The 18,227-nt window shown below is 30.0% G+C and overlaps 1 protein-coding gene across 1 annotated transcript in view; it reads right to left on the bottom strand.

Moving 5' to 3' along the window:
- Positions 1–15,800, bottom strand: part of polo (Serine/threonine-protein kinase polo) — a 37,425-nt gene extending 21,625 nt beyond the window's left edge. Inside the window, exons 1-4 of the mRNA XM_075377093.1 lie at positions 15,542–15,800; positions 9,835–10,079; positions 7,725–7,922; positions 4,637–4,732 (exon numbers count right to left, since the gene is read on the bottom strand). Of these exons, the coding sequence (XP_075233208.1) occupies positions 4,637–4,732; positions 7,725–7,922; positions 9,835–10,079; positions 15,542–15,640 (638 nt within the window). The 5' untranslated portion in view covers positions 15,641–15,800. The remainder of the gene's footprint in view (positions 1–4,636; positions 4,733–7,724; positions 7,923–9,834; positions 10,080–15,541) is intronic.
- Positions 15,801–18,227: the final 2,427 nt, after the last annotated feature.

Here is an 18,227-nt window from a genome sequence, read left to right as displayed (position 1 = left end):
TATATCCAAATTAATGAATTCACCTAACCAGAAATAATTTAAGGAATATCTTAAAAGCAAAACTTATTTTATATTTAATAACCTGTTTTCAGAATTAACCTCTATCAACTATTCTTTCATAAAAAAAATAATACATTTCTAAAATTGTACGAATGAAGCTAAACAAATTTTAAAATGCATATTACTTTTTCAAAAATTCACAGGAAATTTTTTTGGGGATAGTTAAAAAATATCATGTTTTTAGATAGAATTAAAATACAAAGGGTGCAATTTTTGGGCCTTTTCTGTTTCTTCCCCACAATGATTTTTTTTTTTTTATGTATTATGCATTAGTAATTACTCATGTTTAAACAAATCTAGTTACTTAGTACAACATTGCACAATATTACTAGACATTGAAGTCACTGCCTGCAATCAGTCTGTGTCTAGGTATTGTGCTGTGAAGATGTTATTTTGTTTAGTTAGGGAAATTAATTTAAAAGAGAGACGTTGAATATTTGCAACTGAAAGGGATTCTTCATAACCCTCAGCAATAAAAGACATGAGATGATATCACATCTTTCTGTTAAAAATGATAGATGGAGGTGTAGCAAAACTGGCTGCAGAACTGACATTGGTCTCAGGAAAAACACTTGGTTACAGACTACTAAATTACCATTTGACACGATCATTTTATTTATTTATTCATGGACTAAACAGTACACAACCACAGCTTATTGTACAGAAGAATTACAGATGAGTTCCGATGCTGTGACTGATTGGAAGAAATACCTACAGCAAGTGTGCCCAGACAGTTTGATACGGAATCAGGTCATAATAGGTGATACAAACACAAAATTTGAAATAGATGAATCCTGTTTCTCCAGATGCAAGTATAATGCTGGACAGATATACCCACAGAAATGGGTGTGGTGGGATTTGTTGAGAAACCAAAGTGTTTATTGTACACGGCCCCTAATCGTATGGCGGAAACACTGCTGAAAGTACGTATTAGACCGGGCAAAATAATCATATAAGGTACGTGGGCATCTTATCAAGGTATTCCAAATATGAATTTTCAGCACTTTACAGTAAATCTTGTAGGGAATTTTTTAAATCTGCTGATGGGGGACTCACACCCACCAATTGGAATCAAAATGGTCTACTGCCAAATTACAGAACAAAAAGAAGTGTGGCACTAATAGAAAAATGTTGGATTTTTATCTGTGTGAGATTATGTAGAGATGTCATTGAGAAATGATTTTTTTGAGCAATTACTACAAGATATAAATGCTTTTTGGCCTCCCAAAGAATAATAAGTGTAATATACTTTTTTAATTACAGTATGTAACAGTATTGTTATAAATTTCTTACAGGTAAAACATCTAATTTTAAAATGTCAGTACGAAATGAAATAAAATAATGTAGAACTATTGCTTTGTTATAACCTTATTACATCTAATTTTTATTGTCAGTATGTAGGTAAAGTTACCAAAAAATAAAAAAATATTATTTTCTTAATGAATTTAAATAGTTTTTTTTAAAAAAACTATTGCAGGGGAGAAACAGGAAAGATCCAATTTTTTGGGGTTTGCTAAGAAATTTAGAGAAAAATAGATACATTTTCTGAAAACCTCAAAATTTTAGATTAATTTGACCCCCTCAAAAAAAAAAATTAATTTAGAGCTCCATATTTCTGAAAGAGAAAAATATTACAATGGGTAACAGGATTTTTATAATAAATAATTTAGTTTTCTGTACATCCCAAATGACTGGTCCTGAACTATAAGCTTGTATTTACAGAATCAATTATAATTAAAATGAAGTACTTACATACATTTATCAGAATGATGTATAACACGTGGGTTTTTTTTTTTCAAGGTACGATCGGTCACGAAATTAAAACCACAGTGAAAATAAAAAGTTTTTTATTTGTAACAAGTACTTACATAATTACGCTACTTCTCTACATACTTGCCACTCCGATTTAGATATTTGTCATAGCGTGGTACCAACTTTCCAATAACCTCGCCATAGAACGGAGCCGCCTGTGTTTTCTACGCTGGTCTGCAGCTCTATCTCTGTGCCAAAATATTATACTTCTAATCTTTTACAATTAATTTCTTCATTCTGAACTTTTGGAATTGTGGATAACAGCACTGGTTGTTTTTGATACTTCTTTTGTTTCCGGACTATAGCTAAACATTTTTTTTTAATAACAAATCTAATTGCCCACTGGAAACTTGAGTTAATTCTTATGATACATGTTTTTATTTCTTCTGTGTTCAAGAAAAAAAATTTCTACAAGTATAAAATGGAAGAGTGGAATATCACAGAGCAATTTGCATTTAGTATCCCTTGTAGAGTAAATTATAGAAAGAACAATTTTAAATACATAGAATTCAAGGCCATTCTCTTTTATTTCATTATTATTGCTGTAGACACTAAACTCTTGGTACGAAAAATAGCTCATGTAATATTTTGAAATTTAACCACAGTTTGATGTCCCATCTGTGTTAAGTGTATTTTTGGGAGATATTTCATAATCCAGTGATTCCCAAATTGTGCACCTTGGCGCCCCAAAGAGCCACAGCCTCTTCACAGGGGTGCCGTGAAATATTGTAAACGCTTCATAATTAATTGAACCATAACATTTATAATTATTAATTTAATGTTAATAAAGTAAAAAAATGATGATAAATGAGTTTTATTTATTCTTATCTCTTACTTATGAGTAGTCATATTTTTATTTAGGGTAGAATGCCATTGAAAAATTTTAATTGAAAAAGGGCGCTGCAACTCATTGTTGCATCTCAATGAAATGTTTGGAACTACTGGCATAATCTGTTAATGAATCTTTGTCATAATAAGCCTCTCATTCATTGAGATTTTTTAATATAGTATAGCATATTATACAAGTATTATTAGCATTATCTAGTAAAGATTGACATTTTTTGGCACATAATTTTCACTGGGTTTTGTTAATTTATTATAACTGACAAAATTAAAAAAATGACTTAAATTGTGTTTATTATATTTGCAACTTATTTTGAGTATTAAAAATATGAAGTTTAACCAGAGAATAAGTTCTGTTTCTAAGAATTGCCACTGCAATGTTAAGAACACAATTCTACGCATGTGTGCTGAATTGCCTGATATGTTAGGAAGGCACTGAAGCCATTCTTATTCAGTTTTCTAGTCTATAAGCTCCTTAGAGTGCATTTATATATTTATGAAATTTGAATCACCTGCCACATGTGAACTTCAGTCTGAGATCTATTTCTTGAACACAAGCTATATTAAAATGGTTGAAATTCCCAGTCAGATTTGTGAAGTTAATGAAGAACAATCAATGATTCTATGATGTGGAGATGGGGGTGACTGTTTAATGAAGGATATGTTATGGACATACACAGTGTGAAGGACATGACGATGAATGGAATGGGAAACTATCTTTGGTTTCTAAAAATTTGGTCTGTGATAATAGAAAATATTTAATATTTTGAATTTTATTAAAATTATTTTAAGAACAGCTCATGTTTAAAAATAACAAACATCAGTTTCTGAAGAGAAATACCAGTAAATAAAACAATGAATGATTTCTTTTATATAGGTGTTAAAATTACTTTATAAAACTTTTTTTAAAAATCATAAATTTATAGTAGTTAGCATTCATGAGATATTGAATTAAAAAAAAATTATAACTTAAATGTGATATAAAGAAATAAATAAATTAGCCCATATAAAAGAATTATTAAATATCTAAAAAAAAATCAAGTTTACGAAGTATAATCAAAAATAAAAAAAACTTGATCATATAGGGTATTGAAATCTGATACAAATCTCATATAACCTATCAATAATTGACAAGATTTAAAATAACAAATAACTCACCATCACACATCATTCCATGCTTTTTTCAGAAATTTCATGTTCACTTCTATAAAAGATTGTATCTATTAAACTGATTACTGGACATTATGAGCATGCTGAAATGTCTACGATGATTACAGAAAAATTAATCTTTTAGGCAGCAGGTTGTAATTTTTGACTGCATAGAGAACAAGCCAATTACTTCAGTCATACAGTCACTGGGTACAAGATATGGGTGCTATGTATAACACTTGAAAAGAAATGAGTTGATGGAATTACACACTTTGTTGCTCAGAAATATAAAATGAAAGTTGATGTTTTTCACTCAGATCATCTGCAGTGTTTCGGGATAAGTCTTGCTTTTCAATTTTTGTCTCAAGTGCACAAACAGCAGTGATAATTATTGTGAAACACTGAAAAAATTCCATCTGTTGTCCAGAAGAAGCAATGTGGCTTCCTTAATCAGTGTGTAGAATCATGACAATACTCACCCATATGCAACCTCACAATCTTCGGCTAGAAACTGCCCCCCAACACAACCCGTTTCTTGCACCGAGTGACTATCATCATCTCTTCCCGAGCCTTAAAAGTTTTCTTACTTGTGTACAGTTTCACAACGATGAAGAGGTCAAGCATAAAAAAGTATTCTTTTTCTGTTCAGTATTCAACAAGCTTCTTTAAACTTTGCTTGCTTAGATAAATAAATTTAGATACTAATGATATAAAACAGTAATAATATGTGTGTGTCGTAGTAAAAAGTATAAAAAATAATTTGGATACTCACATGATACAACCAATAGACCAAACATCAACCTCATAACTATGGCCTTTCTTATTCAATATTTCTGGTGCAATGTAATTTGGTGTTCCACATAATGTTCTGCAATCACATAAAAAGTGTTAATGAAAGTAAATATTTAGATAGATGTATAAAAAAATAAATAATTTGTTTAAACAGAAAACTCATCATTTACTTAGGAGAAAACTAGAAAAACATTATTTTTTCCTTTTAGGTATAGCAAACTGCAGGCTTAAAATTAATGAAGTAAATTATAAGTTATAGTAATAAGCATATAGTAATGGACAGAAACATTTCCAGAAGAGAGAAAACGAATATAAACAATCTAGACGAAACAAGAAAGAATATATAGAAAAGCGTAGAAAGTGCATACCAGAGAAATTATTACGCTTAAACAAACAAAAGGGTGGGTTGGCTGCTGGCACTATAGGTAAAAGGCAGTTACTTTTATTTTGATTTGAATTCTAGATCATCGATACCGGTGTTTTTTGATGGTTGGGTTTTAATTAACCACACATTTCAGGAATGATCGACCTGAGACAATACAAGAGTATCACACTGGAAGTACACTGCATTTACATTCATATGTATCATCCTCATTCATCCTCTGAAGTAATATCTTACAGTGGTTCTAGAGGCTAAACAAAATAAGGGAGAGGTAAAGCCCAACACTTGGAGATATAAATACTGCTGAGGACTAGCAAGTTAAGGGTTTTTAGTTTCTGTTCAGTGTGCAATAAATGTGAAAGAGCATTTGGAGCCTGTTTAGTAACAAAAAACAAACTGTGACGTTGAGAGGGAGTTCTTTGTGAACAGGAAATTATTCATTTATAAAAGTGTGTGGTAGTTTCAATTGAGTTATTTTGTTAAGTTATTTAAGACTAAATAAATCATATTTATGGACTTTTGCATGTTCTACCTTTCTCGCAATGTCCTTGTTGAACTGCTAACATGCAACAATATAATAAACTATACGCCTAAATATTTAAAATATATGTATGAATACAACTATGAATTGTTTGAAATTGTAACATAAATTAAATACAACATTAATGTTTAATTTTGTCTCATAATTCTAATATTTCTTGTGCAAAATGATGTACTTTAATCAGAATAAGTTTATTTTGACTACAATGACTCAGTAAGCAAGTTTTAATGACATGTTAACATTACAAAGTCATATTTTATAATATTTATCTTTATATGAATCATTTGTATAATAAAGAGTTTGTTAAAACATAGTTTTATTATATTACAAACTACCTTGGATAAGTACAATAAAAAACAAATCAAAGTACATAATATGAGGTTTGTTCAGAAAGTAATTGGTCATTTTTAATTACACGCCAACAAAGATATTTAGTGACATGTGGTTGGCATCATTGTGTTCCACATAACCTCTTATCCCTAACCACATGTTTTTGGATTGTTAATATGTATCTCGTTTAGTTTTCGTGTTATTGTTATTTGAGTGCAAGTTGTTGAAGTGCTAGTAGAAATTTTTGTAATGTGCAATTTTCAGGAGCAACACTACAACATAAAATTTTGCGTGAAAGTGGGGAAAACGTTTACAGAAATGTTTCAACTTTTGAAACAAGCTTACAGAGATGATGCTCTGGGTCATATACAATATTGCAAATGCTTTTCATGATTTAAAAGTGGTTGTCAGTCAATTGAAGATGACCCTCAATCAGAAAGACCTTCGACTTCAACTGATGACACCTCATTCAGAAAATGGTGCAAGCAAATCGCAGATTGACTGTCACAGAACTTGTAAAAGAGGTTATCATATCTCTATTCAATCATACCATGACAGTTTGACTGAAAAATTGAATATGCAAAGAGTTGCAGCAAAGTTTTATTCCTCATTTGATGACCAAACAGCAGAGAGAACATTGAGTGGATGTTTGCCGGCCACTTCTTGAACAAGACAATGATGATGAAACATACAGGAAAGGATCATAACAGGAGATGAAAGCTGGGTTTATGGCTACGACACAGAGACAAAAGTTCAATCATCACACTGGATCGGCAAAGGACACCCGAAGAAAGCACGTCAGTCTTGCTCCAATGTAAAAGTGATCCTCTCTGTTTGTTTGATTTTAATGAAATTATGCAATTTGAATTTTTACCTCAAGGTAAAACAGTGAACCATGCACACTATCAAGGCATTTTACAACAGTTACGTGAAAAAATCTGATGAGACCAGAATTGTGGTTCCTTCAGCACAACAATGCACCTGCTGCAGTCAGCTTTCTCAATTCGTCAATTTTGTACAAAAATCAGATGACTGTCATCCCTCAGTCTCCTTACTCACCAGGCCTGGGTCCTTGCGATTTTTTCTTATTTCCGAAATTAAAATCAGTTATGAAAGGATATTTTGAGACTATTGATGACATTAAAGCAAATTCATCACAGACCTTAAAGACCATTTCAAATGAAGCTATCTAGAGCTGCTTCACGAAGTGTAAACACCACTGGGATAAGTGTGTGAACAGGGAGGGTAATACTTTGAAGGAGCCAAGGACAAATTATCTGTAAAATTAACATTAAAGATTAAAAAATAAAATTCGGTTATTTTCTGAACAGACCTTATATATCTAGATCTAGTGTTGAATCTATTATCCGTGTGTGTATGTGTGTGTAGCAGTGCAATAAAAAAAATGCAGTGTTATAATTCACCAAAATTAAATTAATATATAACTTATATTAATAAGTGATTAATTATAAAGAAAATAAAATTAATTTAAAACATTTATAAAAAATTTCTAATGGGCATGTTAAAGCCTAAAATATACTTGGAAAGTATATTTTACAGTATTTAACTCCTGTTTATCTTTTTATAATAACAATAAACCTATTTGTCAATAAATAAATGCTTATTCAACTTTACATGGTCTGTAAGAGTGTAGCTTACTTTCAGCTTCTGATAATTTAAATGTGACTCCTGTAATATCACACAAATCAACTGAGCAAATATACACCAAAATCAAGATATATATTTAATACCTCATAAAGGCAAAAAAAAAAAGTTCTTTATCAAACTAAAATTTACTTAAACAAATTTACTAACTTCTTCCTTTGGCCAGTAAATTCCACTCTAGTTGCCAAACCAAAATCTCCAATTTTAACTTCAACATCATCATTAACAAATAGATTCCCTAACTTGAGATCACGATGAATAATACCCTTCTCATGTAAATACAAAACTCCAAGTAATATCTGGTGCATGTAATAACGAACTTCAGGTTCTGACAAAGCCTTTCTACGCCTGAAGGAAAGAAAAATCACAAATATTTTAAACATCATAGTAACAAACAAAACTATGTAATAAAACAAATAAAAATATTTTAAAAAGATCACAAATAATGTAACATAATCTTAAGTAGTTCAGGATTTCTTTCACTGTTCATAACCTTAGATAACAATTTCACCAACTCCTTTCTGATCTTTCAGTTCCCACTGGTAAAACTTCTTAGTCAGAAGAACTTTCAGTATGCTTTTGTCCATGACAGAATTCAGAACCAGTATTGGACCTACTTTTATCTTGTAAATAAACTTCTAAAGATCAAGAGTAATCTCATCTCTAGAGCTGCAAACTGCAAAAGAATGTATTTGGTAGTCTCTACTGAATGACTACCCATCAGCTGGAAAGGATTTTTCAAATTACCATATTACCTTGATATACTTTACAAAATGTTCAGGTCTGACTGGTTCTTTTTGATTTTTTTCTCTGTTGAACTTGATTTAAAGCTGGCTTATAGTTGAAATTTTAATAAGGATCTTTTCAAATCTGACTGGTGGTATCTTCATTCATGTTCTTATTATGGCCATTAATGCTGTACTGTAAAACATTTGTTAGGACTTTTTAATATTAATAAATAATGACAATGATTGTGGTAATGATTCTCCTCAAGTAAAAGATATATTTTTCTTAGCCTTCTGCCTTAGTATCCTGCTACACATTAATTTGTCATTCTACTGAAACAAACAAGTAAAATTAAACAATCAGCTACATGAGATGTGGCCAAATACAATAAAAAACCAAATTAATGTCTATGAGGTTAAAAGTATACTATATAAAAAAAGATCAAAATATTCATTTTGGTTACAATTGCAAGCATAAAACTTACTCCATTAATGTGCGATGTAAATGGGGTTTATGGAAAATAAGCACCACTAGCATAATGTCTAAGGGCTTTTGTTTTACATGCTGAAATAACTTAGTAAAATTTTTTATTATGGCTAGGAGTGATCAAATTTTTTAATTTATATCAATATATGTATTTCTTTTCCTACTTCCCATAGTGTATGGATGTAAATTGAGTGTAGTAATAATCATTGTAAACTTGTCATTAAAAAGAAGGAAAAAAATGGTTAATAAAAACACACATGTCGAGCAGTAATGACAAGCTGTGTTAAAAATATTATGTACATTCGCCGCCAAGTAATGGAGAGCTTGGAGTGGTGATGATTACTACCCAATGTAGTAAACATTGCTTCCTACACAACAGTTGTATCATGTTTATGCTACTAAGAGATGACCTGTTATGGTGTGCCAATGTTTCAGAGAACAATATAACAGTAAAGTGTGGGCTGGTCATCCAAGCTCACAGTTACGTGGCAGCTACTATAAATTATATATGAAATATAAAAATATAATTTTTTTTTTACCTACATTCTAATGATTAATTCATCATATAAACTTAAAGACTATAGGTGCAATTTAAATTAGAAAATTAATTTTATAACAGTTTATAGTTTAAATCTTATCTCTTTTTAAATTTTAAGGAGGCAAAATCAGATTTATATTGTCAAAAAACAATTAAGGAATGTAGAATAAATACAGTTTAGATTTTTTTTGTACAACGTATTGTTTTCAAGAAACTATTTTTAAGTTAAATAAAACTAGAAGTAAAATAGTGTTACTTCAGGAAGTAAAACTATTTCCAGGTTAAGTATTGGTGAAATCTTTCCAGGATGGCGACAAGAGATCTACTCCTATGACTATCCTATATGTCAATAGTAAAAATCGGATGTTTTAGGTTTTATGGATCAATGTCTATAAGTTTATGAAAATTATTTTCCAGTTAATCAAGATTAACATAAAATTCATTCAAGTATACACTGTATACTAACATACTCAAGTACATTGATAATTCAAAACCGAGAGATATACTTACCGGTGAAGTTCCATCATTGAACGTCTTCTACATAATTCTAATACAATATAAACAAAATTTTTATCTTCGAAAAAACCTACAAAATTAACTACATGTTTGTGATCTAAACTACGATGTATTTCAATTTCTTGTATCATCTTTTCTTTATGGTTACTCTTCAGTAGAAGTTTCTTTGATACTATTTTGCCAGCATATGATCTGTTTGTCTTTGAGTCTGTTATTTCATAACACCTTGCAAAACCTCCCTTAAAAAAAAAAAAAAAATCATTATAGAACACAAAAAGCTGCTAGTTTGCTTTTATATTGCATAATATCATATGCTTTTCAAATTATTTAAAAAAATGTTTATGTTGGTTGTGAAGTAAAACATGTGGGACTTTACAGAAAGGTAGAACTCAATTATGAGCTGTTGTTGAAGATTTTTTTCACAAGAAATTGTGCTCATGAAATATTTTTCTCATGGTTAAAAAATAAAATATACTGTCTTCAATTAAGTTTACATTTTTTTTTTTTTTACTTAGTTAACCAATAATAAAATTGTAAAAAGTAAAAATGACTAATTTTTGAAAAGGGACCTTTGGATTAAAAGAAGTGAAAGTTATCCTTCGCTGGGTCTTATAAAGAAGTGCAGAAAATGTTGATAGTTTTCTGACTTTTGTATCCTAGGGCAGCCTCCTGTTTTATTGTCAGTTTAAAAGATCTATATGTGTTTATCTGTTAAAACACTCTTCACTACGATATTCCACACTGTAGCTATTTTTGCAATTTAAACATAATTCTTGCATTATATTATGATTATGCACTTATTTCTATTATCACCCATTTGTTAAGTTGTAAACAAGACTAGTATACTAATACATAGTACATAAAAAGTCATGAGTAGAAATGCATATTATTCTGATTAACCCCAGTTGATTTTATAGTTTATTTAACCCCACTACTGTATTTTATATCTCCCATTAGTCTTTCACTTTTTATAACAATTCTTTTTTTTGTTATTTAGTTTTATTTTTGTTTTTATTTTTAGAAAACCACATTAATGCTAAGTTCACTGTTTGGATGTTTTGGTGAATAAAAAATTCCTGACTTAAGTATTACTTAAATCAGTTTATTCCTTAAGTAATTAAGTATTACTTAATTAAAATCAGTTATTCCAAACTGAAGCCCTTTTAAGTTCTATCAACTGCTAAGGTCATTAGATTACATTGGGTCATTGGATTACATTAAAAAAATTTTTTAATACCCCACCCAGGTATTGAGCCCTTTACTGTCAGTTAGTAGGCAAGCATGTTATCACCTGTGCCATCATGGTGGTCAGTTATTAATTTTATATTATGAGATGTGATAGGAACGTTTTAAGACAGATGCCACCACTCCTAGGAGTGGGTAGGTTTGGGAGGGGAGAGGCTTGTTTTGTCCTTGAAACGTCCTGAAAAGATTACCTTGATATCTTTGTTCAGTAAGGAGTGGCATCCTGGCAAGTGAAGATATGAATTCAGTTCTTGGCGAACTGATTTCACAAAATGGATGAAAAATAAAGCAAGGAGTTTGTGTTAAATTTTGTTTGAAAACCATCAGCTTCTTCAGAGACTTATGAACTTTTAAACAGGTTTCGGCGATAAGTCTGAGCCAGTCAAATGTTTTTATCTGTTTAGATTATCTGGCAAAAGAATCAAAGATGGTCTTGAATTAGTCAAAAATGATCCCAGTCTGGCCGGCCTACCACATCAAAAACCAATGAAAACAAGTTTGTGATTTAGTGTGCTCCAACTGTAGGCTTACAATTACGGATATAGCTGATGAATTGAATTTAAGTTTCTACATGGTTATACTGTTGTTGGATAAGCAACACCAACTTGAAGTATTCAAGTACTGATTAATCGGAATGAAACTGTCCCAGATATGTTAAATAGGGTAATTACAGATGACGAATCATGGGTTTATGGATATGGCCCAGAAAAAAGGGCACAATCATCGGAGTAGAAGTGTCCAAGTTCGCCATGACCAAACAATGCACGACAAAGTCACTCAAATGTGAAGACAATGTTGAAAGTTTTCTTAGTTTCTAAGAGTGAATTTACTCCTAGGAATCAGAAAGTCAATTAAGAATATTATAAAAGTGTCCTTCAGCATTTGCGCAAAAACGAACGGAAGAAAGGGCCTGCACTCTGGCAAGACAAGAATTGGATCTTCCACCACAAAGCACCGGCTCTTCGTTTGTTTTTGATATAGGAATTTTTGGCCAAATTCGTATGCTTTCACAATCCCCTATTCACCTGATTTAGCTCTTGCCGGCATCTACCTCTTTCTTAAATAGAAATTTTTTCTGAAGGGAACCAATTTGACAACTGAAGACATCCAGAAAAATACAGTTCTTAACACCCTTAAGAAACAAAATTTTCAGGAAAGTTTCCAAATGGTGGAAACACCATTGGAGTAGGTATCTTCAGTTAGAAAAGCACTACTTTGAAGATCCATCACCATAGCCTGCCATTTTAAAATTACAAGCCCATCTTAAAACTTTCCAATCGCGTCTCATATACTTGCCATTTTTGTGAGTTCATATGTGATTTTTGTTAAAATATATATATATATTTACTGCAATACTATCAATGTGCTATGGTGCACCTGCATTTATCATTAAAGGTGTACAGGCTTAATAGTTAAAAATTGCCTTTCTTTCTTAGCAAGAATGAATCATAAATGTGAAATAAAAATAAAATGTCAAGTTTAATGTCAAATTTTTGATAATAAACAAACATGTTATTATCAAACTACAAATAGATTTACTTAAAAACTAACTTTTTCAAAATTTAGAACACCCAACTTTTATTAATGAGATCATAAATATAAAAATGAATATCAATCAATGCTTAAATCTTTACGTACGATCCCTACATATTAAAAGAAGTTTTTTCTTTGTTATATCAGAGCAATATTGACAGCAAATTAAATGTAGTAGACTTCATATATCTAATAGCTACTGCCAAAAAGCCAATGTAACCCTCAGTTTTATTGTTAGCGTACCCAGAAACATCCTTCTGATTAATGCTTTGAGTGCTATATTAATTAAGAACATTGCAACCACTGTAACAGAAACATTACAAACTCCCATTTGCAAGAAACCACCACTCAATGCAATTCTTTCAACAATATAACCTCTCCGTTACTACACATGAGAAACAAATTATTTGATATGAACCATTTCAACAGAAAGGAAGGATTCTTGTACTTGTTTACAAGAAATATGGGTGATTATTTAGTCGAGCTGCCTTACCCCGAAATCACAAAAAATATACCAAATTCATTAAAAATTAATAGTTATTAATTTAATGAGGTATTTTGGGTGTCAGAAAATAGAAAATTAGTAAAAATTTACATAGTGATACAAAAATACAAATTACACAGATACGAAAAAAATACTTAGTGAACCATTATATTTGAAGATATAAACAATTAATCTGAATTAGATTGCGATGATACTTCTGTAGAATCATTACACATGCGATTTGCCGAATCAATGTGTATCATGATTGTAAAAAAAAAATTGTCTCACATTATCAACCGACAGAGAATTCAATAAGTGTAATAAATGTAAATTTACAATTTTTTACATACACATTTCAGGTCCAGCAGATTTTTTTTCATCCATTGCAGTTCACTCTACTTACGGAACACTGTAAATTTTATAAAGAAAACGCAGAAAACTTAGACGCCATGTGAGAATAGCAGACAACAATGTAATGTAATGAATAAGTTATAAATAATAAAAGTAGTGTAGTGAATAAGAGTTCTACATTATCCGGAAGTGAGAATCTGCATTATTGAGTGTATGAATATTCAAATATCTACTTTTCCAACACTTCATTTCCATCATAAAATACATTTCAAAATACTTTACAATGATTTGATATGTTTTTTGTGATTTCAGGGCGAGGCACCTCAACTAAATATACCGAAATATGTAATTAGTTATATAATTTTATATTATAATAATATTTAGACTATGTTAATATAATTATACATAATTACAAAAAATTAATTATTTTTTTGTTATTATTATGTAATTATGTTTATGTATTTGTATATTATTGATTTAAAATTATATTAACTATTGAATGTACGCTAACACACAACTTTTAAATTAGAGAGTCATATATTAGAAAATATAAAAAAATTTGATTAAACAGTTTTCTCAAAAAAATAAACTGTTGTTTCACTTTGGTACAAACTGTTTTTGGCACAAAAATATATATACTTTATACAAAATATAAACATATAAATATATATAAAAGTATAATACTGCATACCAAACATGTTGTATCACCAACCAGGGCTGTCAGCTCACTCTAACAAACATTAAATTAACAAAAACAATTAAAATAAATGAACTTCCTGCTATTTGCTAAGAATAAGTCATTTGTCCAGCAATCTGTTGTTTTATCAGTATTAAATAATAAACTATAAGCTAACTCTGCCATTATTGAATAGTTATTAAAACCAAATACAACTTCTTGAGAATATTGTAATAATAAAGTGCAGAATAAAAGGATTGTAAAATTGCCAAATCTTGTGATAAAATGATAAATGGCATTTGCTGCCATCAACCAAAACATCCTGCAGCTAATGCATGGAGAAAAATATTAAAATGAAACTGTTTTTTTTAAACACAAAAAACCAAACAGTTTCGCAATGTAGCAGAAAAATGTGTCTTGAATATTAACGAACTAATAATTCAACTGTTTTTCTCCAACAGTTTGTACAAATACTTTGTTTCAATGAACAATTTGTTTTCATTTGGCAAAATGGCCACCTCTAATGTAGAATACTATTTTTCAATTTCAAATTTTTGAATTAGCTTATAAGCATACTCTTTTTTTTTACAATTATTGTTATTTACTATTAAGCACATTTTACTACTACTTTTGTAACTTTAATAAAATGTAAATACAACTAATTTAAATATTTTCTCCCTGAATTATTGGATTTACTGATTGGGGTAAAATTCAGTATAAAAACAATTTTATTTAAAAAGTTTCACATTTGCATAATTGTTGCATTTTTTTGAAGGTATCAAAACGTTTTTCATAACTTAGTAAAAACAGATTTGTTGAGAAAATAAAAATTAGTTGAAGTTCTGCATATGCTATTGGTGTATACTAAGGAACTACTACCCATAGTGCTTTATAAATAATACAAACTACAAAAATTTTGACCTATAAAATTTGGGTAGTAAATAATTTTTATATATTTACTGTCTCTTGAACATGTAATATAAAAGAGGTTAATTACAAGGCGAAATTTGGCGGGAATGCGTACACAATAACTTGTTAATTCATTTATTGTTAAGTAAAAATTATATTTTTAATTAAGAATAAAGTTTAAGAAGAAAAAAAGCAAAGCAGCACTTATTGACAACTATTTTAACTACGTTAATTTAATGACTCGCTACGCTATGTACGTCCATTTCTCATGCAACAGAGATGGGGTATTTTCCTCAGAACTGTTTGTACATGACTCACAAGTAATATTCTTCTGTTTTATTTCTTCCCAATAGCAAATATTACACAAGTACATTCCTGAAGATTACAAACACAAAGTTAAAAATTAAACAACACAAGGACCCAAACTACAGTTCTGTAAAAGAAAACAAAGTTATGTGCACGGAATCTTATTATTAAATTTTATGAAATAAAATATGAAATACCTTTCCCACAAATTTCCCTTTCGTATACGTAGACCCAGTTGAAGTGTCCGAAATTACAGCAGGAACTTCAGGATCACTAACATCTTTCATTGATGCCATAGTTAGTAATTAAAAACAATTAAAAGTAAAAAAACTAAGTAAAAATAATTAAAATGAACAGATAAAACTTATAAAATACACTAACACTGAGTGAAATATAAAGGGGTAAAATACATCTATGTTCTTGACAAGTATTAAAAGGTGTACATGTATCGACCATACAAATCTAACAACCAACGGTCAACGGTTGTTAGAGTAATTCAAAACTTCACAGCCTCTATAATCAAGGAACTTTATAGGTACCAAATTTTACCACTATATTTCAGCAAATATTTACTTGCTTTAAGTAATAATAAAAACTTTTCAGTTACGTGTATTTGAGATATATAATTTTATGAGTATAAATTATTACATTCTCGCAAAAATGAACAGTAATTTAAAATATCTATGTATTGTGTATTTCATGCACATTTATTGATCGTAAGTTTATTGAAGACTTGTTGAATTAAATAGATGAATAATTTTAATTATCATACTTTATAAAAATAATTTTTTGCCATATATCTAAACCTTTCATAAGAAATTTTCTAAATAACATAATTGATATATTTATACGACTCTGTCTTTAAACTCGCGCGTGGTAAAGTGAATAAATCAATTAACTCATAAAATTACGTAGATGTTTTGTTATTTATTGCCTTTGTATAAGTTCCAAAATAATTAAAGTCTCTTAATATGATTCATGACATTCCAATCTTTTTACCAACATATAGTAGTTATTTTACTTGCACTGAAATTCTGTTGGCCAATCTGACTAAACTTCGTTAAATTGTTCACATAAGGGTTTTCCGTTATGTAGTTTGTTCTTTGTTACCAAAAAGAATAAAATGTTTAAATTAAGTCGTAAAAGAACATCCCAACCACTTAGGGGAAGACACCCGCCTAGTGACGTTCCAACAACAAATTATTTTTCAAAGTGAACTTTACCTTCAGAACAAGTGAAATATCGTATTAAGCCCCTTGCACCATGGAGCCTCTAACTCGGCAAACATAAACAAAAATTTTGAGTTATCTAAAATCGATATTAGAAACAACCCTTCACACTCTCCAGAAAAAATGTAACAAATTTTAAACAATCTTGGATCTTAGGGAATTCCAGATTTTGCGGCTTGCTTAAATTACGCGAGCTAAAATAATAAATCTAAGTTAAAATAGCCATATTAATCTGGTCTTTTCCAAAACAAGATTTACCTTCAAAAACTAGTAAAAAGAAAAAAACAATGTACTATTGAGATTTAGAATTACCTACTCCTCAGAACTGCTAGGCCTGGGTAATTAACACAAATTAAAATATGTATTCAACCCACTATTTTAATAGTGTTCTGCTTCTGGAAGGCCATTAAAAAATATAATGTTATAAATAAAGTTCAAGTCTCCATCATCTACCTAGTTACCCAGCCTTCTAGCAATTTATATAAACAAAAATTTAAATATTATGATATTCAAAGGGATATAAAAAAACTCATTATTGAAGATGTTTGGATACCTTGCCAATTTTTTCATAATTTAATCACTTAGGTTTAATTTTATAAAAGATTTCTAATAAAAGAAATTAAGGACATTTTTTATCTGGAAGAAATAATTAAATACTGTCTGAATGGAAAAAGAGGAATAAAAATGGGAGAAGAAGAATACAATGTATATGTTTTGCTGATGACATAGCAGTACTGGCAGAGGGCCTTTGTTAAAATCCTGACAAAGTGTATGGTATTAGATGGAAAAGAGGAGAGGATTGAAATAGGAAATGAAGTTTTAGAACAGGTAAAAAGATTTTAGTACTTAGGAAGCTTTTTAACCGATGACCTGACTTGCCCAGCAGAAATTAAAACAAGAATATTAAGAAGTAAGCTGGCATTTAATAAGAACGGAAGACTGCTGCATGGAAAGTTAAACTTAGCTTTAAGAAAGAGATTAATGAAATGTTTTATTTGGAGTTGATGCTGTATGCAGCTGAAATGTGGATGATGAGAAGGGCAGACGGAAATTGAATTGAGGCTTTTGAGATGAAGGTGTGGAGCAGAATGATAAATGTCAGATGGCAAGACCATGTAAGAAATGAAGTATTAATGAGAATTGGAGAGAATAGGAAAATGCTAAATGTGATCGAAAAAACAAAAAGGAACTGGCTAAGACATTGTATGAAAAGTTATTTATTAGTAGATGGAATAGAAGGCTTGGTAAATGGAAGAAAAGGAAGAGATTGACGTGATGGAGGGGATTATGGGAAAGGAAAAATATGCTGAAACAAAGAGGTTAGCAAAGGTTAGAACAAGGTGGAGAGCAGCAGATGTGACAGGCCCTGCCCTAATGGCAGAACACTATGAATGAATGAATAAATAAGGAATCACACATATAATAATAAAGGTTAATCAATACTACATTTTGTATGCATTTGGTTTGGTGTTACACATTTTTTTGTGAGAATAATATTTACAATTTTTAAGAAATAGTTTGTATTGTATGATGATGATCATCTGTCCGATTTTGAATACTATTGCTATTACAATCTTGAGTCCCTTAGAGTCTGGTGGTTGTATGAAACCTAGAATATCTCATGGTGTACAATCTTGAAAAAATAAAGTACCCG

The sequence above is a fragment of the Lycorma delicatula genome, chromosome 10 (genome assembly GCF_047948215.1).
Source record: "Lycorma delicatula isolate Av1 chromosome 10, ASM4794821v1, whole genome shotgun sequence".
Lineage (NCBI taxonomy): Eukaryota > Metazoa > Arthropoda > Insecta > Hemiptera > Fulgoridae > Lycorma > Lycorma delicatula.
Note: the sequence above shows the minus strand (reverse complement) of the source record. Positions and strands in the feature narration are given on the sequence as shown.